Consider the following 21,406-nt stretch of genomic DNA (forward strand, 5'->3'; position numbering starts at 1 on the left):
ACAAGTTCTGTTATTCCAGGCAATAACTCAGAAGACCCCCGGCATGATCATGCCGAGATCTCCTGACGCCAGCTTTGGTGACTAAGACGCCCCCTAAGACAACCCTGATTCGAATCCAGAATCCTGTTTTTCTCCTTTTTGCTATAAAACTCCCCACAGTTCTTCCCAATGGAAGGCACGTTTGTGTGCTGTGGCCTCCTGGCAAAGCAACAGAAGCTATCTTTTCCTCCTTCACCCAAAACCCTGTCTCCAGGTTTCCATTCCGCACCAGTGGGCAGAGGCCAAGTTTCGGTAACATTTCCTCTCTCCCTGTGCTCTGCAGAGGCTCTCAATTTTTACGTGCTTCCTACTGCCTGGATAAGCTGCTACCTCTCCTCCCTGTGTCCATACCCAACCAAGAAAACCAGCCCTGATTCATCATACACTGAGTTAAATTGCCGGGGAATCTATTGACAAGCCTCCCCGAGACCTTGTTGGAGGCCACGGGAAGGATGGAGTGGAGGGAGAGGTGCCATTTCTTCCATTCTCTATTTGTGTTCTGAGATTTCTAGACACCTGGAAGGGCTTGGTGCCTTTGCTGCTAGTTGGACACAGACCACAGGAGTCACTCCTGATTTATGCTCCCCATAAGGGTCCAAGGCAAGTTTTTTCCTTCTCCACTGGGGTTCACCTCCACTTCTGGATGTGAGCTGGCCTCAGGGGGTTGGTACACAATCCAAACATGTCAGGGAAATGGACTCTCCCAGCAACCAGGACCTGGGTTACGCTAGTTTGGGGTTCTAGACACAAACCAAGTTACTGTCAAAATCACGAGCTCCTTAGGACTAAACACAACTCAAAATTTTCTCCAAGAATTGGAAGAACCGAATAAGAAACTTTCAGCATATTTTCAGGGTGTTGCACCTTCTTCTCTATACAACCCATCAATTAAAACTGCCATCAAAAAGCCCTTTACTCATAACTTGGTTAGAAATAGTCTCTTCCTTGGAAAGAAAAGAAATGAGTCATGCAGGTAAAAAAAAAAAAAAAAAAGATAAAAACATGACTAAATGCAGTGCAGATACAGGAACATACTCTCAAGGTAGGCATGTGTCCTAATTTAACAAATTCAAAAAGCCACAACAACACCTCCCCACACCATGTTCACAAACGTGAATATTCTTTCATCACTCAGGCCTCTGGGTCTTTGAATGAGTCAGCAGCCTGGGTTTTGATTTAATTGCCACGTGAATCCTGCTTACCTCCTGAAGGTAGCAGCTGTCCCTTTTCTCCCAGATTACAAAGGGTCGAATGAATCCAACATGCCAACATGCACGTGGGGAGCTGAATGGACAGCGATAGGCTTTTACAGTGCAAAAGACCTATCTGTGATCTGTCTACTTACAGGTTACCCCCAGGGTGGGATTTTTGTAACATTTCATTCAGCCAAACCGCGAATGAATCTCCATCTTGGACTGTTTAACTTGGCAGGACCTTGGAAAGGATTTGCAAAGGTGCTTTCTGCCCTTTGAAGGAATGCTCCAGACAAAGCCCTGAGATGCTGAGATCTATTTTAATTCGGACAAAGCGATTGACCATCATCTAGCCCTTTGACCAAACCTATACCTGTGTCAGTGTAGCTCTTTTCTGGCAGCCATGGAGAACAAACAAACAAAAAAAGTCTAATAATTTATATAAATAATTATTTTATGGAGTGCATACACATCGTAAAGTTTCAATTGTTAAATCATTCATAATCTAGCTAACAACTGGCTGAAACAGCAAGCTTGGTGAATTGCCTCTCCAGGTAGGAGGCAGGGCAAGTAAAATAAATGAGCTTCCATGTGCTGGGCTGCATTTCCCATGGTTCTCTAGGGCTGCTGCAGGGCTCCCAAACAGGAGACCCTTGGAGGAGGTTGCCCGTGGCTCTGGGGGTAGGGGCAGGATACAAAGGCGTCATTCCTTTCACTTCCAGCCATCGCTGTGGGTACAGCTAGTGGGTTCCTATGGAAGCCCACCTGATTTTGAAAGCCAGCTTCCAGACTTGACAACTGAGTCCTGATCCTTTGTGCCACATCCCAAGCAAACCAGGACAGGTGCCATCTGGACCCAGGGATCACCTGCCCGATAGCCAAACTGGAGCCCCTCTCCCAACCCCCACCTGGAAGAGACTGAAGGAGGACCGTTCAGAAACGGTCCAGGTGTCCAGGCACCAGACTAACATATACCTTCCAAAGCAGCGTTTTGGGTGAACTGTCAAAAGGTCCAGGGGGAAGATGGTTTCGAAGAAAGAAGAGCCGTGTGTTTGAGGAGCTACGCAATGTCTCCAGCAGCCTGAAAGGCTTTTACACAAGGATCTCATTGAATGCTCACAGGTAAGAGAAGACTTCATGGAAAAGAGACATGCCAAGGTCATACAGCTGGTGTACCAGGACAATTTAGACCTAGCTCTGCCTGGATCCAGCTCTTCTCATACAAATACCTTATTACTCCAGGATAATTTTGCAAAACCCATACTGGGGACTAAGATTTGCCAGCAAAAAAAAAAAAAAAAAAAAAAATGACCTTTGGAAATGTTTCTGAGATCCTTGTAGCAATCCTTGACCAAGCATCCTTGGACACTGTGCCCACAGAGGCAGCTCTTGTACATTATTTGTTTGTTTTTTACATAAAAAGCAGGAGCCTACAGGGCATGCAAACCAAACCCTAGGAGACTGATCTGAACTGTGTGGTGTGTTATCTGGTCCTGTAAACAGCATTTTGTTAACACTTGGGAGCCTTCCAGTAGCAATAACACAGCTCTTGCCACATCCGTACTTGCACATGAAAGGGATGAAATGAAAACTTTTCCATGTGGCGCATGCACACGGGGGTATACGCAACGACTGACCAACAGGGACCCGGTGCAGAGCACAGAGAACTCTGCCAGGATTCTGTGATCATCTATGTGGGAAAAGCATCGGAAAGAAATCTTGAGGATTAAGATGGTGGAGGAGAAGGACTGGGGCTCACCTTCTCTCATAAAAGCAGCGAAATTACAACCAACTGCTGAACAACCTTCAACCAAATAGACTGCAGACTATCCCCCTCCCCGTCCCCTGAAAAAAGATGTCCTACTCCAGAAGGCAAAGGGGAGGCCACATCAAGATGATAGGAGGGGCTACTATGTGACACAAGCAACCCCATACCTGCCCGGTGGAGGGGTGGCCCTCAGATTGGAAAGTAACTGTACCACAGAGACTCACCTACGGGAGTGAGAGTTCTGAGCCCCATTGAGAGGTTCCCATGCCTGGGGAACTGGCCTTGGGAGGAGGAACCCCTGGGGCCTTTGGGGTTGAGGGCCAGCGGGGCTTGTGTGCAGGAGCTCCACGGAACTGGGGTCTACGGGACTGGGGAACATGAAGACTCCACACCTGAAAGGCACACACAGGCTTTCCTGTGCACTGGGTCCCAGGGCAAAGCAGAGACTCCATAGGAATCTGGGTCAGACCTACCTGTGGCTCTTGGAGGAGCTCCTGGAGGGAGACTGAGGCTTGTTGTGGGGGAAAGGAACTGGAGACAAAGGTCTCGGGAATTAGCAGCAGCCAAGACACCTTGAGAGGTGGCCATTCTGGAAAAATCTGGCCCCATCCACCCGGGGAAAGAAGCTCCAGGCCTAACAACAAACCAGGTGGGAACACAGCCCCACCCATCAGCAAACAGGCGGCCTCAAGACCCTCCAGGAACGCAGCTGCCTCCAATCTCATCTGGAGACAAAGCCCCAGGGGGCAGGCCCCAGTCCCTCCCATCAGGAACCCTGCAGCAAGCCTCCCCCACCCCCGCCAGCCAGCTTCAACTTCGGCCACCAGCAGGGCAGACCTCAGAAGTAAGAGAGGCTACCATCCGATTATCTGAAAAGAGGAGACCGCACCAAATATCCATACAAAATGAAAAGGCAGAGAATTATGACTCAGATGAGGGAACCAGAAGAAAACCCAGAAAACCACCAACTTCCGTGAAAAAGATGTTAAACCCATGTTGGTAAAGGTGATTCAAGATCTTGGAAATTAACTGGAGGCAAAGACGGATAAATTATAAGAAACAGTGAGCACAGACTCTGGAAGAGAAGGGATGTGTGTTCACACACAGAAATGATTTATCACAACCTTGTAAATCAACTATACTTCAATAAAACGTAAAACAATACATAATGATTTGTTTAAAAAAAGAAAACGCTTCCATGAAGGAATGAAAGCAGGATTTAAGAAAACAGTGTTTTTGGAGCTTTTAGGGAAGCCAGTGTTTAAATGACGGTGTTTAAGGGAACTATGTCAGGCTCCTTTTCCTCCAGTGGGAGGTAAGCTTAGTTTCCCTTTCTGCATCTTTGCCCTGTGCCAGGGGACCTGCTTTTGAAGCGACTTAAGGCAAAAGGAGGAGAGGGCCACCTCTAGGGTTGGACACATTTCTGTGCAAGAAACACCAAGAACCCCCTCCCCAGTGCTTGCTTATGAGAGTCATTGCAAGTTCTTACTCCCCTCCAAAGCTGCTCCCTCCCTCCTCTGCGGACGTGAAGAGGCCTTGTCTCCATTTACAAGGCCAGATTCCCTAAACACCCACACCTGCACCACTGCATCAAGCTGCCCCCTTTCTATTCCAGGAATCATCCCTAAACACCCACACCTGCACCACTGCATCAAGCTGCCCCCTTTCTATTCCAGGAATCAAACAGGATTTTCTCTTGGGCCCCTGCAAATTTCATGTTTAAAGCTCTGAACCCAGAAAGACGTTTTTCCATTTTTAATCCACATTAGAGAAAGACTAATATCATATGCTATCCCTTCTGTGTGGAATCTAAAAAAGAGTGATACAAATGAACTTAGGTATAAAACAGAAATAGCCTCACAGACATGGAAAACGAGCTTATGGTTCCCAAAGGGGAAAGGGGGGGGATAAATGAGGAGTTTGGGATTCACATATACATACTACTATATATGAAATAAACAAGGACCTCCTGTATAGCACAGGGAACTACGGCCCCTATCTTGTAATAACCTATAACGGGAAAGAATCTGAAAAAGAATATATAAGTATACATGATATATACTTAAAAACAAGAACATTTTTCCATGAATGAATGAAAACATGATTTAAGAAAACAGTGTTTTTGGAGTTCTTAGGGAAGCCAGTGTTTAAATGATGGTGTTTAAATAATCATCATGAGAAAATGATGAAATAGGCAGGATTATTATGCCCCCTTTTCCCATGAGAAATTTTAGGCTTCAAGGGATTGAAGAATTCAGCCACACTCATTCAGCTGGATCAACTCGGAACCCAGACTAGCTGCATCTTGAGCCTTCCATCATTAAGTGTATATATGTATACATAAATATTCTTTTCCAGATTCTTTATGAAATATATATATAACTAAACATATATATAACATATAATGAAATCACTTTGCTATGCACCTGAAATATTATAATTAATGAAAACAAAAATCAAATTAAAAATCAGACATCTCGATAAAAAAGAAAAATGAAAAATAAAAATAAACTCATATTAGTTGGAAAAAGTAAATGAAGTGCAGATGAGTGCTTTAAAAAACCCAAATTCTTAGAATAAAGCTTTTCACCCCGCTGAAGAATCCTCTCTGGCCTGGGCCGGAGGTTGGGGGGGCGGGGCCGGGGGACGGGGCGGGACGGGAAGGTGGTCTAGGAATTCAACGTGGGAGCTGCACCAGGCCCTGTGTGGATCCACTTAAGAAAATGTGGGCAGGAAGTTCCCGCCATGGCTCAGGGGTTAACGAGCCCAACTAGCATCCATGAGGACGAGGGTTCGATCCCTGGCCCCACTCAGTGGGTTAAGGATCAGGCATTGCCCTGAGCTGTGATGTAGGTCACAGGTGCAGCTCGGATCCCGCCTTGCTGTGGCTGTGGTGTAGGCCAGTGGCTACAGCTCCAATTCGACCCCTTGCCTGGAACCTCCATATGCCACGGGTGCAGCCCTAAAAAAAAGACAAAAAGACAAAATGTGGGCATTATAAAGCAGCTTCTGCCAACGCTATCCCAGGACTTGGGGGTCCCCCCAGAACGACTGCCTCGCTGCCGTTCAGAAACATCTCATCTTGGCCTTGTTCTCTGGCTGCGCTCGCACAGGCATCCCAGGGCAACGTAGTTTATTGTTTTAATATCTGTCTGACACAAAGCAAACCATCCTCCAGTGACTCCTTATCTGTCACATGTATTTCTGCGAAAGAAACATCAAGACAAATAAGGTGTTTGGGGGCACACCATGGGATGGGAGTTCCTGCAATCGGCAGCCTTTGGCGGAAGCAGCGAGCCCCTCCACCGACAAAGACGACAGCCCCTTCTGCAGGGAGATTCATAGCCAAAGTGTGGGGACAGCAGCTGCCTGAGTAGCGGCTCCTTCTCTGCAGATGCATCCCGGTGAACAACTATGGGGGTTCAACTAGTGTCTTTAAAAAATGTTCCTGAAATTGCTAAAAAAAAAAAAAAAAACAACGCAATAGTAACAACAAAATTATCGGGGACTGTGACTGAGCCAAAGTAACTGCACAGATGTTGAGAAAGATGGAGTTTGATTTTTTTTTCCCCCCAGGAACAGTGCGTGGAGCCTCTGGTGTATAAATCTAGAGACTTGTAATGATAGGCTCAGGATTCAGCTAGTGTGGGTTCCAGGTTGATCCAATGGAGTGAGGCTGAATTCTTCAATCCCATGAAGCCCAAAATTTCTCATGGGCAAAGGGGGCATAATATTCATGCCTATTTCATTGTTTTCTCATGAGGATTCAGTGAGAATGTTCGTGTGCAGGGCTTAGCAGAATGCCTAACGTAGAGCTAGTGCTCAATAAACCTGTATCATTATGATTATATGATTTTTTATGGTGTCAGGGCTGGAACTCTGCCTTACCTTGGGAGCAAAATATAAGCAAGAGAAGGCACTGAAAAACCCCATAAGGAGGATAAATCATAATTTAAGGTAATTTTAAAAAATTAAAATGATTATAAAAAATCTATGACATACAAGACTCTCAAAATTTAAAGAAAGAACTATGGTGCTGAGCCATATTGGCTCTTACAGCAAAAGGAAAATGAATAATATGCATCCTGATTTTATGGAACACGTTGATACTTGGTGGACCATGGAGCTTTTCGATTCAATTTTTAAAGAAAATATTGCTTTCAAATATTATTTATCTTGATTATTGAGCATCTGGGTGCCTCTTTAAATTCTGTCTGAAGCATATGCCTTACTTGCCTTGTCCCAGCACTGATTATTATTCTCTATTCTATTCTATTCTATTCTATTCTTTTTTAGGGCCACACTCACGGCGTATGGAGGTTCCCAGGCTAGGAATCCAATCGGCTGTAGCCTCCAACCTACGCCAGAGCCATAGCAATGCCAGATCCGAGCCATGTCTGAAGCCTACACCACAACTCATGGCAATGCCGGATCCTTAACCCACTGAGGGAGGCCAGGGATGGAACCTGCGTCCTCGTGGACACTAGTCAGATGCGTTTCCGCTGAGCCACGACAGGAACTCCTGATTATTATTCTTTTAAGTGATTCCTCCAGAAAATGTTAGAAAAAGGCTCTCAGGGGCCACCATTAGGGTCTGAGTTACTGGAGAAAAGAGAGAAAGAAGTGTGTGGTTCTTTAAACCAATGTATTGGTAACACAATGACCCGTATGTGTGCCTTCTATTAACTGAACTCCCATCTCCTGACATTTTCTGTATTGGGCAGAGAAAGAGGAAGCCATAAATTAATTTAGGCTGTTCCTTTAATTACAGAAACCAATGGGAATTCTATCAATTACCTAAAAGTAGAACAATGCAGGCCTGATTTGTGTGTGTTTCTGCCACTTAAATCATTGGTTTAGGAATTCCACACACTTACTTCCATAAAATCTGCAATCAATACATCAGTTAAAAGGGCGCCACTACCATTTGCCCTTGAATTTCAAAAAAGTTAATAAAGGAGGAGACACCTTTGCATTTTGATAACATTTAGGTTCCTGAGTGCTCACCTGTGATATCAAACATTTTTTTTAATGTTGTCAGGGGTGAAAATTTTAGGAGGAATTAATAGCCATCGTCCTTTAAGATTTGTCCTCATGTGGATGTAACAGTTCAGCTGTGTCTTCTGTATAACTGTGTGAAAATACAACTATGTATATGGATAAGCATATGGGACAATCCAGAAATTTCTGCTGGAAAATGCTTTTCTGGCCCTTGATAAATAAACCTGGCACTTGTGGGTCAAGGGACTTGCTATGGACTGAATTGTGTTTCCCCCAGATATGATGAAGCCTTGACCCCTACTGTGATGGTGTTTGGAGATGGGGCCTTTGGGAGGGACTTTGGTTTAGATGAGGTCATGAGGGTGGGGCCCTGAGCAAAGAATTAGTGTCCTTTTATTTATTTATTTATTTTTGCTTTTTAGGGCCGCACCCATGGCATATGGAGGTTTCCAGGCTAGGGGTCAAATCAGAGCTACAGCTGCCAGCCTACACCACAGCCACAGCAATGCAGGATCCTTAACCCACTGAGCGGGGCCAGGGATTGAACCTGAAACCTCATGGATCCTAGTTGGATTCATTTCCACTGTGCCACTATGGAACTCCTGGATTAGTGTCTTTTTAAGAAGAGATGCTTGACAACTTGATCTCTCTGCCACGTGAGAACATAGTGAGAAGACAAAGGAAATGGTTTAGGGTTAAGTTTAGGGTTATGGTTAGGGTTAGGGTTTAGGGCCAGGAAGAGGACCCTCATCAGAACCCACCAAGCTGATACCCTGATCTCCAACTTCCAGGCTCCAGAACCTTGAGGAATACATTTCTGTTGCTTAAGTTGCCCAGTCTGTGATCTTTTGTTACGGCAGCATGAGAAGACTACACAGTGCAAAACAAAACTTGCTCTGGACAGGGATTTGGGTCATCTAAGATGAATGCCTAAAGCTGGTAACAAGGGAAAGGACATAGATATTTCCCTCTATGATTAAAAACGTAGGGTGGAATGGAAGCAGACTCAAATAGCCGACACAGGAATTATGTTTGTAACCCCTATGGTATTCATACATATTGTCTCTAATGCATAATTATTTCTCAACGTGAATTAAAAATGAAAGGAGATGGAAGTTCCCATTGTGGCTCAGCATTAACAAGCCCGACTAGTATCCATGAGGATGTGGGTTCAATCCCCAGCCTCGCTCAGTGGGTTGGGGCAGCTGGAGTTGCCATGAGATGTCATGTAGGTGGCAGATGCAGCTCAGATCTGGTATTGCTGTGGCTGTGTCTGTGGCTGTGGCTGGGAGCTGCAGCTCCAATTGGACCCAGCCTGGGAACTTCTATATGCCATGGGTGCAGCCCTACCAAAAAAAAAGAAAGAAAGAAAGGAGTAAAACTCAGAAAAGAAAGGGGCAGATGCAGATGGGAAATTCACAAGAGCTAAGGGACAAAGGACAATGAACCATCCGAAAGATACTCTTCCTCAAGAGGAGAGAGGCAAATGTCACTACAGCAAACTCAAGGCTGTTTTTCACACCCAATTGGGTGGAAAAAAAAAAAAAAAGAGCAAAGTATGCAGGTGCTGGCAATAACGGGGGGTGGGGCTGGCCAACCTGTGCTTGGGAACCTCCGTGTGGAATTTGGACACTGCTGGGTCCGAGTATATGTAAAGATGTTGGCGGCAGCCTCTAGAGAGAGGCTGAAAAGGAAGTAGCTTGAACGAGTGTGGACAGAAATGGGTACATAAACTCTGGACTCCACAAGGGAACAGCACGAAAATATCAAAAAGGCTTAATGGGAGAGAGCCAAAAATGTGTCATTAAGGGAAACAAAAGGCAATTAACATGTGTCCTGTGCACCTAATGTGGGTGTTACTGACTCCCTTCTGTGTAAAAACTGACTGCTCACACCCTCATGCCCTCATCTCTGAGCATATGTCCTTCCTTGCATTATCAGCCACTTACCAGGGAGTCAACAGGGATTACTTTCAAGACCTGCCTTTGGGGATAAATTGGGGGATATTGTTACAGTATCCCTTACAGATGTGTGTGTGTGTGTGTTTGTGTGTGTGTGTATGTGTGTGTATACATATGTTTATTTGCATGCTTCCTTCATTACAGGAAGTCCATGCTATTTGTGTGACTCAAAATCTATTCCTAAAATTGTAAACACAACACAACAAAGCTGGGGACATTTATCTGCTTCTGGAAACTTCTCCTTCATATGGAAATAAGAATCACTGAGAAGAGATCTAGCTGTGCGACTTCAAATTGGAAGTGGACTTTCACATTCATGGAACCCATGATTTACCTCTTGATAAAAACGGAAGTAATATCTTCGGTTGGAAAAAAAGATGCTATGTGCATTACCTTCCTATTTCTGCCTGGAGCTGTTTTTGACATAAGCAGCCACTGTATGCAAAGAGTGAGGACAATAATATAGCTGGTGCCCTTCCCCCAACAGAAGGAGCCTCCAGATCCCTGGCCCTAGGACGGGGGTGTGGGGTTGGGGGAGTGCTGAGCAGACCCTCCAGCCCTGCCCCCACTCTCAACAAGCCTCTCTGCTGGAGGATTGCACTGTTTGCTACTCAAATCAGACACAATGTTAATTTATTAAAATTATTTGAAAATCAATCAAATAATTTAATTTGTTTAATTTAGTTGGTGAAACAAATGGCAAAATGTTAATAGTATATGTTTTCCATTTGGTCCAAGGTGCTCTGGCCTAAATTGTTCAGTCTTCATGTAGGTTTGATAGACTCTGGATGGGAGTGGTTTATTATTATTATTATTAGGACACATAAGAGGATGCATGATGTCCTGAGGCACAAAGGAAACTAGGGTTTCACAGGAGGATAAAGTTTGGGGAAGAGGAGGAAATACTGGACTCAGTTGGGGTGGGGGTGGGGTTGGGGGTGAGATGATGGGTTAAGCTGTATTGATATTGAGCCCTGAGTGAAAAATCTTTCTCTTAGTGCTTTCATGTCCTGGGTCATATTATGAGGATGGTTCACTTAAGGGGGAAAAACCCATTATGCAAAAATGCATCTTAAAATACAGATAATTTCAGTAGGAGTTATTTTCATTACAGACTACTTCAGTGGGGTTCCTTTAAAAACCTTCTCTCCTACTGCATTTCAGGGTGTTATTTACCGATGATTAGCTATTTGGCTAGGAAGAGGGGCAATTTAAGTCGAAAACATCCAAGGCCAGCTAAAGATCCACAGAAAAAGAGCACAAACTCAGGAAAAGTCCGGGAAGTCAGTAAACACACAGGATGCAATTGACCAAAGTGTAATGTAGACACACCTTTCTCCAGAAGCATGCCTGTTAGATAAATGTGCGAAACACCTGCATTTTCAGGTTGAAAAATTGGTGTGTATCCTAAAAATTTGCTGATAAGTAAGGGAGCCTCAGCTTTTGGAAAGAAAGCTGGATTCTTAGAGAAAAAGAGGCCACGCCCTTCACACCTCAAAGACCAGGTGCATGGCTCTCAGCCCTGTGTACGTCAGACCTGGAGAAAGGAAAAGAATCGCAGATGACCGTGGATGGGTCCCCAGATTGTGTGTAAAGATGAACCTTTACTTTCCAGCTGAATTATTTATAGAAAATAGAGAATGCCTTTGTACTAGAACATAGAGCTTAATCTGAGAGAAAAAAAAATATAAAGGAACATTCCAAAGAAGCCAGGTCACTGCAAACAGTCTAGGTCCAAAAGCCACTGAGAACTAAAGCAGAAAGGAAGCCCCAGTGATATGTCTTAGGGTGGGGTGGACTATTTGTACACGCAGCGCTCTTGGCTCACGATGGAAATGATTTGGGGGGGAGGGTCCCTGAATGCCCAGGTGGGGGAGGAGGGGTCGCAGAATGCAATGCCTTTACAAAATACCGTTTAAGCTCATCAATCTGAACACCATCCCTTAAGAAACTGAGAAGTGAAGATCCTTATTGCAAGATTTTTGTTTTTGTTTCACTTTGTTACGTAGTAGGATTAGCTCTTTGCTAATGCTTGTTTTCTTTAAAACTACTATGTACCAGGACATTTATTCTCTTTACTAGTTTGGAGAAATTGCTATCAACCTAAGTATCCAACAATACAGTGGGGGGAAGATTAAAATCTAACATCATTAAGCCACCGACTATTGTGAGGCCATTAACATGTTTTCATAAACTGCACACGACATGATGCTAAGAGAAAATGATAGGATGAAAAATGTGTAGGTGATAGGACTGATGGTGCAATTTCAAGATGAAAGGTGTTAGAAACACATTGTACGGTTTCTATAATTATTATAAATTTTTGCTTTGAAATAGGAAAAAAAAGTCTAATTAGAAGCAGGGACATGATATTGCCATTTTGCATTTTCAATAATAAAACGGACCTTTTACAGCAGAGATCACCACGCTTTTTCTGTCAAAAGCCAGCATGTCAGTACTGGAGGCTTTTGTGGGCCACTGGTTTTGGTTTTGGTTTCATCCTTTGAAAAATCAAAGAAGCCATTCTTAGCCTACCAGGGGTTACAAAATAGGGCTGTGGGCTGGATTTGGTCCCTGGGCTGTGGTTTGCTGATCTCTGCTTTAGATGAGTTTATTTCCTCTTTGGGCTCTACCTATTTATTTATTTGTTTATTTACTTGCTTTTTAGGGCTGCACCGTGGTATATGGAGGTTCCCACAGCCACAGCCATGCCAGGTCTGAGCCTCGTCACAGCAATGCTGGATCCTTAACCCAATGAGCGAGGCCAGGGATTGAACCTGCAACCTCATGGTTCTTAATTGGACTTGTTTCCGCTGCACCATGACAGGAACTCCTCTACCTATTTTAATATGGAGAATTGGTGACAGGTTTCCAATTTGTGGAAATCTGACATTGGTAACACACACTTTCCCCAAGTCACTTTAGAATAGCTATACTGACACAAACTAGCCCTTCTGGGGGAGTTAATTTGTTTTGTTCACTTCTGCACAGAAAACTGAAATACAAACACAGAATATGATTGTCGAGAGCCACACTGTCCTGTTGGTTGCCATTAACTCCATGTGGCTAGTTTGGAGTAATGCTAATTAAATGAAATTTAAAAAATCAGTGCCGTGGTCCCATGAGCACATGTACTGATCAGAGCAGATACAGAACACTTCACCCCAGAAAGTTCTAGAGAATAACAGTGTTAGAGAAAAATCCAAATAATGTTCCAGGACTAACCCTATCCTGAGTTTTGGGTCACCCTCTCTCCTACAGAAAATTAAGTGGATAGAGAGGAAAGGGTACAATGGCATGATGATGAGGTTTAGAGTCACACGGAGCCAGAAAAGCAGAGAAAGCCTGAATAATCTCCCCAGGGTAAAAAAAAACAAACAAAAAACAAATCTACCGTGTCCTGCTGTGTGATCCTGGGTGAACCCCTCCATCTCTCTGTGCCCTCCATTTCCTCCGCTGTAAAGCAAAGGTTATAATACCTACCTGGTGCAGACTTTGAGGATTCAACAAGGTTAAGCCTGTGGAAATGTGCAGTCACTTTCTAGTTCTAGGAGATACACGCAAACCATCGAACCGGACCCCAATATGACAATTTTCATAAATTCAGAAAGAATTATTTCTTGCCAGTATGGTTAGATTTTGGTGTCTGTCGAAGAGTGTACTCTGGTTGGAAGAAACAGGTGGGGGTCCCCATGACCCGATGCTGTTAGGGACCCTCAGGTTTCTCATAATCATTATGTGTTTGGCTTCCCTGTGACAGAGTCTAAGCTTTGCCCCCACAACGAAGACTTTGGTTTGTCTCAGGACTGAGATGCTTAGTCTTGGTACATGATGAAGATTCCACTCTGTTTCTCATCCTCCTGATGATCCTGAACCTGCTGCCTCTGCTCCCCACCACCCCACCCCTGCCTTCTTCTCTAGCCGGCTTGCCCCTGGACCCCAGACTCATGTTTGATCACTGATCTCAATCAAGACTATTTGGCAGTTATGGCCATTCCACAGGGTGCAGACACCCTATATGAAATAGACGGTGAGGTCTCAGCTGTACTGGGCAGACCAGCTAGAGAACCATGGGGGAATCAGCCTGAATTTTTATTCTACAACTTGGTCTGGGAATTGGGGTGGGGGTGGGGCATTCCACCTCCAGGCATAGACCTTGATGGATCCAACCCAGGCAGAGAAATCCTTGTTTTTTTTTTTTTTTTTTTTTTTTTTTCCTTCCCAATACTATGATCTATCTCCCATGTTTACTTTTGGTCTCCTCCCCCTAGCAGTGGATGGCTACAACCATGCCTAGGCCTTTTTGTTATTATTTTCACCCAGTTAAATGGGGGAGAACCACGTTTTTCTCTCATTCTCTCCTTCTCAGTGGAATCACCAAGGATAATATAGCCTTGCCAACAGGTTACTGGTCACAGGCTAGCAGTATTTCCCACAGAGAAAATTGTGCTCAAGAGCACCCACTAAACACCTGTTGCTAGGGGAGGGTGCCACTTGGATGGCTTGCATATTTTATTCAAATTATTTCCACATCAATTTGCATGGCACTAACTTGCGATGGTAATTTGCAAATTATTTGCATAGTAATTTGTGATGGAAGTCAGGCAAGGAGCTATGTCCTCCGCCCCACCCACTGCCCCCAACCCAAAGCCCCAGGTCCCATCCATTGCACCCACCCCTGACAAAGGTCTAACAAAGAATGGCTGGGACATCTGGGAAGTGAGGATTCAGGCGTGATGGGCAGAGGGGTTGGATGCTAAGGCAACAGGGAAAACGAAGACATGCTTATGAGAATCAACTTCACCTGGTTGAGAGCCACAAGGGAGGAGGGGTGCAGAGGGAGGGGGAGAGAACTTACATGGCAGGGAAGGTGATGGGATTCAGATTTATATCACAAAACAAAAAGAGCCACAACAGCGGGCTTACTTGCGGAAGTATATACAAGTGAACTGGGGGCACTGTACATGGAAGATCCCTCCTGGTTCGCCTGGCACAACAGCACCGTGCCTACGAAAGAGAGAGAGATAGATGGTGTCTGGTTTGGGAACAGGCACGCTACCCCTGAGAGATCACGGCAATGCAAACGAGAAAGGCAGAGACGTGAAAGCACAGCCACCCCCCGCTCCCCGGGCGTGGGACAGGGACCCCCGTGGAAGCCCCCTGCTTAGCCAAAGAGGGTCAGAGGGAGCCCACCCGCCCAGCCCACAATGCCCATGTCATTCCTCTTTGCCTGGGGTTTGGGTAGCGGGGTCCTGCTTCAGGTCAGGAATGAAAGCAGCATGGCATACTCAAAAGCGGGCTTTAGAAATATCAGAGAACTTGGAGCTCCTGCTGTGGCACACCAGGATCAGTGGCATCTTGGCAGCGCTGGAAGGAGGGTTTGATCCCTGGGCCGGCACAGTGGGTTAAGGATCAGGTGCTGCTGCAGCTGCGGCCTGGGTGATGACTGCGGCTCAGATCTGATCCCTCACCTGGGAGCTCCATATGCCTCGGGGGTGGCCAAAAATGATTAAAAAAAAAAAAAATCAGAGAACTAGACATCAGAGCTTGACTCAGATATGACCTAGCTGTGTGATCTTGGTAAATCACTGTACCTCTCTGTGCCTCAGGATTCCCATCTGGAAAATGAGGGTGAATATACCTACCTCCAGGAAGGGTTATGAATCCTACAAGTGGAGATGTGCCCAACCCAGGGGCTGGCACTTCACCATCACTGCATAAAGGACATGCATTGACATGTTTAAAGAAAACTTTTTCTCCTCTCCACCTTCGTTTTTCTGAATTGGTTTCTCAGAGGAAGAAGAGGAGTAAGGAAGGGGAAAAATAAACACAATGTTGCCATCTCTGGGACCCACCCTGGACCCATGCTGGACTCAGATGAGACCACCTTTGGCTTCTGTGTTTCCTGGTCCTTCCCTAAATCTCTCTGCCTTCCAGCGTGAAGGCTGCTTCCCTAAGCCTGTGGACCATGGCTGCACTGCAGAGATGATGGCTGCCCGACTTAAAGCAAAGGGCTTTGGACCTAACCTTGCAAAATGGAATTTTATAGCTGGTAAGAGCAGTGGAATCCTGCGATGCCTCCTCCATCCACGACATATCATGAACCACCCGCTGCAAGGATGACCAGGGGCAGGAACCTTCGGGGTCTCAGTTCTGCTCTCCTGCTGCTGCAAAGCTCAGACTCAAAGACTTTGTAATGAGTGAGAGAGAGACGTGTGAGGAGTTGTAACCCCTGACTGATGATGGACCTGGGTTCCTGCGGTTCCCGTCTCCTTCCCCGGCCAGGCAAGGTCGGCTGCCTTTTTTTTGTCCCTGCGTTCTCCTGTCGTTCCCCCCCGCTGGGAAGCGATCCCTGGGAGGAGCAGCCCTGCCTTCCGTATGCTCACTTGTATCCTTGGAGACTTGACCTGGGGAGGGATTCTGCACACCTCTGCTATATTTCCCAATGTCACAAAAGGTAGTTAAGACATTTAGAATGATGTGGTGGGGTCAGGGTGGGGGCATTCGCCAAAGATAGAGGGGCTGCCACACCATGGCATTAGGTCATCTGTCCTGAACTACAAAGCCAGGGACAGTTCCACGGGGGGTGGGGTCTCCATACCCACTGTCCTTCAGGTACTGAGCCGAAATAGAGGGGTGTCTTAAAAAGGGCTGGGAAACCTTCCCCCGGTTCTACCTTCTGTTTCTCTCTAGATTTTGTACTTTACTTCCAGGGAAAATAAAGACTCTTGATGTCCCTAAGCCACCCCACCCTTCCCACATCATGAGGTCAGTCATCTCCACCTGGTCTTTGACAAGGAGAAGTAGCCCCTGGAGAGAAGTTCTGTCCAAACAAGGTCCCTCATCTTCCTCGAGATTAACCTGCTACTCCGTGCTGATCACTGGGGACCAGCACCTCTCTTTCCCCTCCTCCCACAAAAGCCTGGATATAAGAGGGAAAGTCACTGCCCCTCTCTGGTAGTAAACATATAAACAGTGTCTGGATGCTCCTGTGTCATGATCAGACTTGGCCAAACTGACAGCTGTTTCTTCATTCTATTTTATTTCAACATCATTTTTCCTAACGTATAAGAGGAGACTTCACGTGGTCTACTTTCTCGTTGGTTGGTTTCCCCAGTTCTGGCAGGAAAGTGGCACAGGATAGGGATTAAGAGCAAACAAATCAAATGCCGGATCATGGATCATGGGCCGTGGGATCCAGAGTCAACCCACAGGAGGCAGGCTGCCTGCGAGAAAGGACACGTCCTAACCTCTCTTCTGATGTAATCAGGAAGTGCACTCTGACTTTGCAGGGGGTTTCTGCAAGCTTATGCTCAGCTTTAGAAATCTTAGCAAGAAACTAATACTTGCACAGGATAGGCAGAGAGCTACCCAATCAGAATCTTCTGGGGAGGAACCCAGGCAGGTGCATCATGAGAAAACTGCCTGGTTAAATCCTCTTTAAGGGCATCGCCTGGTGGGACAGTGGGTTATGGATTTGGTGTGGAGTTGCTGCTGTGGCACAGGTACAATTCCTGGCCCCCAAACTTCCACATGCTGTGGATGTGGCCAAAAAAAAAAAAAAAAAAAAACAAAAACAAAACCACTTTATTTTTTTATTTTTTGTCTTTTTGCCATTTCCAGGGCCGCTTCCGCGGCATGTGTAGATTCCCAGGCTAGGGGTCCAATCGGAGCTGTAGCCACTGGCCTACGTCAGGGCCACAGCAACATGGGATCCGAGCTGCGTCTGCAACCTACACCACAGCTCACGGCAACGCTGGATCATTAACCCACTGAGCGAGGCCAGGGATCGAACCCACAACCTCATGGTTCTTAGTCGGATTCCTTAACCACTGAGCCACAACAGGAACTCCAACAAAACCACTTTAAAAAAGAGATCTGGGAGTTCCCATCATGGCTCAGTGGTTAATCAACCAGACTAGCATCTTTGAAGACACGGATTCGGTCCCTGGCCTTGCTCAGTGGGTTAAGGATCTGGCTTTGCTGTGGCTGTGGTGTAGGCCGGCAGCTATAGCTCCAATTCGACCCCTAGCCTGAAGTTTCTTGGGATGCCTAGGTTTCCAAAGAAAAATAACTGTAGCAAAAACATGATTCAGAAGGGCATTTCAATATTGTGCTGGTTTTAATGGTCAAGGGTCAATTTTTAATACTATGCTCAGTAATTTAGAGAATCCTGGTAGGGTACAGCACAGAGTGTGTCTAGAAAGCTAAGTCCTAAAATCCCATAATGAAGCTTTCCTAATTTTCTTATGCTGTGGATTCTGAGAAACTAGACTGAAATAACTTCTCTGGGTGTCCTCTTAGTCGCAATAGAAAAAAAAAAAATCTTCATGCAATGATTTTGACCTTTGTAAAACAAAATTTATACCGTCGTGGGTCTTGGTTTTTATTTTACCTAAAAACATCTTCCAATTTAACTTGCAAAGTACTTATTGTATATTCTCTTTGTGCTTTGTGACCTTTTCTTAACAAGAAAGTTCCGAGTTAAAGAAAACCAAGGTGGCAGAGAACACTGTAACCTCTGTGTGTTTTTTGGGTGGTGGTAAGCAATGTGTGTTTTAAAAAGTCACGTAGATAATAGGTACACACAACTGTATGAAGAGTGTTTGCAAGGTCATTCAAGGCACTTTATGATACAGCATCAATGGAGCTTTCTCATAAATCTCTCTAACCCCCACCACCCCTCCAACACAGACAGACCACCTAGCTACGAATGCTATGAATTCTCTCTTACCGCGGCAACATCCTGTATTTCTCAGACCTCTATTTCTTTGCTTATAAAGCTGCTTAGAATTTAAGGATGGCAACTATGTGCAATTTATCCCACTATCTACCCATTCCTTAGCCAGGAGAAGCCATCGATTTCAACTGCATCCTTTCTTATTAGCCTGGAATCCTCAGCATCATTCTTTTTATTTTATTTTAATTTTTTATTTTTATTTTTGTCTTTTTAGGGCCACACCCCGGCACATGGAGGTTCCCAGGCCAGGGGTTGAATCAGAGCTGTAGCGGCTGGCCTACACCAGAGCCACTTGGGATCCAAGCCGCACATCTGCAACCTACACCACAGGTCACAGCGACGCCCACTGAGCGGTGCCAGGGATCGAACCCACGTCCTCGTGAATACCAGTCGGATTTGTTAACCACTGTGCCACAAGGGGAACTGCCTCAGCCTCATTCTTAACACCAGTTTCTAGGCAGTTACTACCATTAGATGGGGGTTGGTGAATAGGATGAAACTTGTATCCTATCCCTGCTCTTCCTGTTAGGTCAAACCATATGAAATTGACCTTCCTTACGTCAAATAGGGTTGAACATTGCAAATGCATGCATTTCAACTGAATTAAAAAAAAAGGTTCTCCCCCACCCCAACCCTTCTGCCTTGTTATAAAAGTCACCTCCTCAATTCCCAGTCCCCAGGAGTTAATTAATTACTCCCTCTTCAATGCTCCTATCCAACTTAAACAAATCTGCCTAGTAGATCCTTTGATCTACGCTGTATTACAACCTTTTATTTACATATTGGTCTCCTTAGCTACGTTGAATCTCCCTGGATCAGAGCCAAATCATACTCATTTTTTTTTTTTTTATCCTTAGCCCCTAGCAAAATCCCTGACCCTCAGAGGGATTAATGAATATGATTGAATTACAATGTTTTTTAAAAGACCTCTTCATTTCTATTTTCTTTGCTAAGCATCGTGCTGTTCCCAAGCAGTCCTCTGTCCCTTGTTTACAGCTGGGGATTTACATGCCTACTGTTCACAGATACACTGTTTCCTCCTCTTTCCTGGTTCTTTGAAGGTTGACTCATCCAGTTTATTTATTTATTTATTTATTTATTTATTTTTTGCTATTTCTTTGGGCTGCTTCCACGGCATGTGGAGGTTCCCAGGCTAGGGGTCTAATCGGAGCTGTAGCCACCAGCCTACGCCAGAGCCACATCAACGCAGGATCCCAGCCGCGTCTGCAACCTACACCACAGGTCACAGCAACGCCGGATCGTCAACCCACTGAGCAAGGGCAGGGACCGAACCCACAACCTCATGGTTCCTAGTCGGATTCGTTAACCACTGCGCCATGACGGGAACTCCAAAGAAATTTTTTTTTCTTTTTTTGTCTTTTTGCTATTTCTGGGGCCGCTCCCGCAGCATGTGGTGGTTCCCAGGCCAGGGGTCTAATGGGAGCTGTAGCCACCGGCCTACACCAGAGCCACAGCAACTCGGGATCCAAGCAGCGTCTGCAACCTACACCACAGCTCACGGCAATGCCGGATCGTTAACGACTCATCCAGTTTAGATGAAAGCTGGGCCACCTGGAACATGGGATGACTCTCCCTGCAGTGGGCGGGGATGGGGCTCCATGGGACAGGTCATCTTGAGATCCTCGGAGCCTTTTCCATAGCCTTCCAAGCTCACTAGCTACCCAGAGGGCCACAGGTATTAACATCCCCAATTCCAGCAAGATGTTGATCCACAGGGTGGCTCTCAGGCAGTCTGGCATCTCCCTGGGGGAGGATGAGCCAGGGTCTGTGTCTTAGACAGGCGTTGTCCAAGACGGTCCATGGCTTGGGGCAACCCAAGGCCTTCCTTCTCCTCTGAAGGCTCCCTCAGGTCCAGGACCATTCCTGGCCCCTGGAGGGGCAGAGAGAGGTCCAGCCGGGGTGTTTCCTACCACAGACAGGAAGGAGAATGTATCTACAACTTTTACTCTGCTGCCAGTTCAAAGCAACTGGAAGGAGGGTATGGTCTCACACCTCTGGCCTTTGAACCCGCTGGTTCTTCTCCCAGGAAGCCCTTCCCCTCCCCACCTCCCCAGAGAATCCCCCTCCCTTCCCAGCAGGCTGTGACTTCTCCTCCTCCTAGAAATGGGGGATCTATTTGCCTGCCAGGTCCAGCTTTCCTCCTCTCCTCCTCTAGGTTGTATTGCCACGGTCTATTTAACGAGTATCTTCCCCACGGACGCCCTGAGCTTGAAGCGGTTGGGAATCACGTCTTACTCATCATTCTGTTCCCATGGGTCCAGGGGCCTAGGCTGAGAGGTAGGACGCAACGGAGGAGAGAAGCTGTGGGAAGGGATTCTGACAGGCAGCCCTGGTACAGTTTGAAGAAATAAAATTGGACTGTTAAAGGGAAAGGAGAAAAAGAAAGGCTCTTTTGCAATGACTGCCCCTCCACTTTAATAGCAAACAGGCAGAGCTAAAAGCTAGCCCAGGGTGAATGCCTAGCCCCTTCCTAAAATTTCTGAATTAAAAAAAAAAAAAGTCAGAGACACGTTCTGAGTTCCTAGCAACTGGGAATGACTGATTCACTTCATTACCTCCAAGATGAAGATGGGCTGGGAGATTTGGGGGAAGATGCTGTTATCTGTGTTGAAATGCAAAAGACAAAGACACAAACCAAAAAAAACGGTATAAAATATCTAAGAGCCAATGATAATTTAGGAGC

General features: G+C 45.8%; 1 protein-coding gene across 47 annotated transcripts in view; it reads right to left on the reverse strand.

Annotated features, from left to right (window-relative positions):
• RBFOX1 (RNA binding fox-1 homolog 1) overlaps positions 1-21,406 on the reverse strand; it is a 2,264,635-nt gene that overhangs the window by 80,014 nt on the left and 2,163,215 nt on the right. For 43 of the 47 annotated variants that reach the window (XR_014840851.1, XR_014840853.1, XM_021088064.2 and 40 more), the window contains one exon: positions 14,889-14,969. The exons of the other annotated variants lie outside the window; for them this stretch is intronic. Coding sequence is in view for 41 of the 43 variants with exons in the window: in XM_021088064.2 (XP_020943723.1) it covers positions 14,889-14,969 (81 nt within the window). In the remaining 2 variants the exon portion in view is untranslated. The remainder of the gene's footprint in view (positions 1-14,888; positions 14,970-21,406) is intronic. 47 annotated transcript variants of the gene reach the window in all.

This window comes from Sus scrofa, chromosome 3, assembly GCF_054392235.1.
Source record: "Sus scrofa isolate SSC_HxYL_T2T_F1_AM1 chromosome 3, Sscrofa_HxYL_maternal_Yorkshire_Landrace_v2.0, whole genome shotgun sequence".
Taxonomy (NCBI): Eukaryota; Metazoa; Chordata; class Mammalia; order Artiodactyla; family Suidae; genus Sus; species Sus scrofa.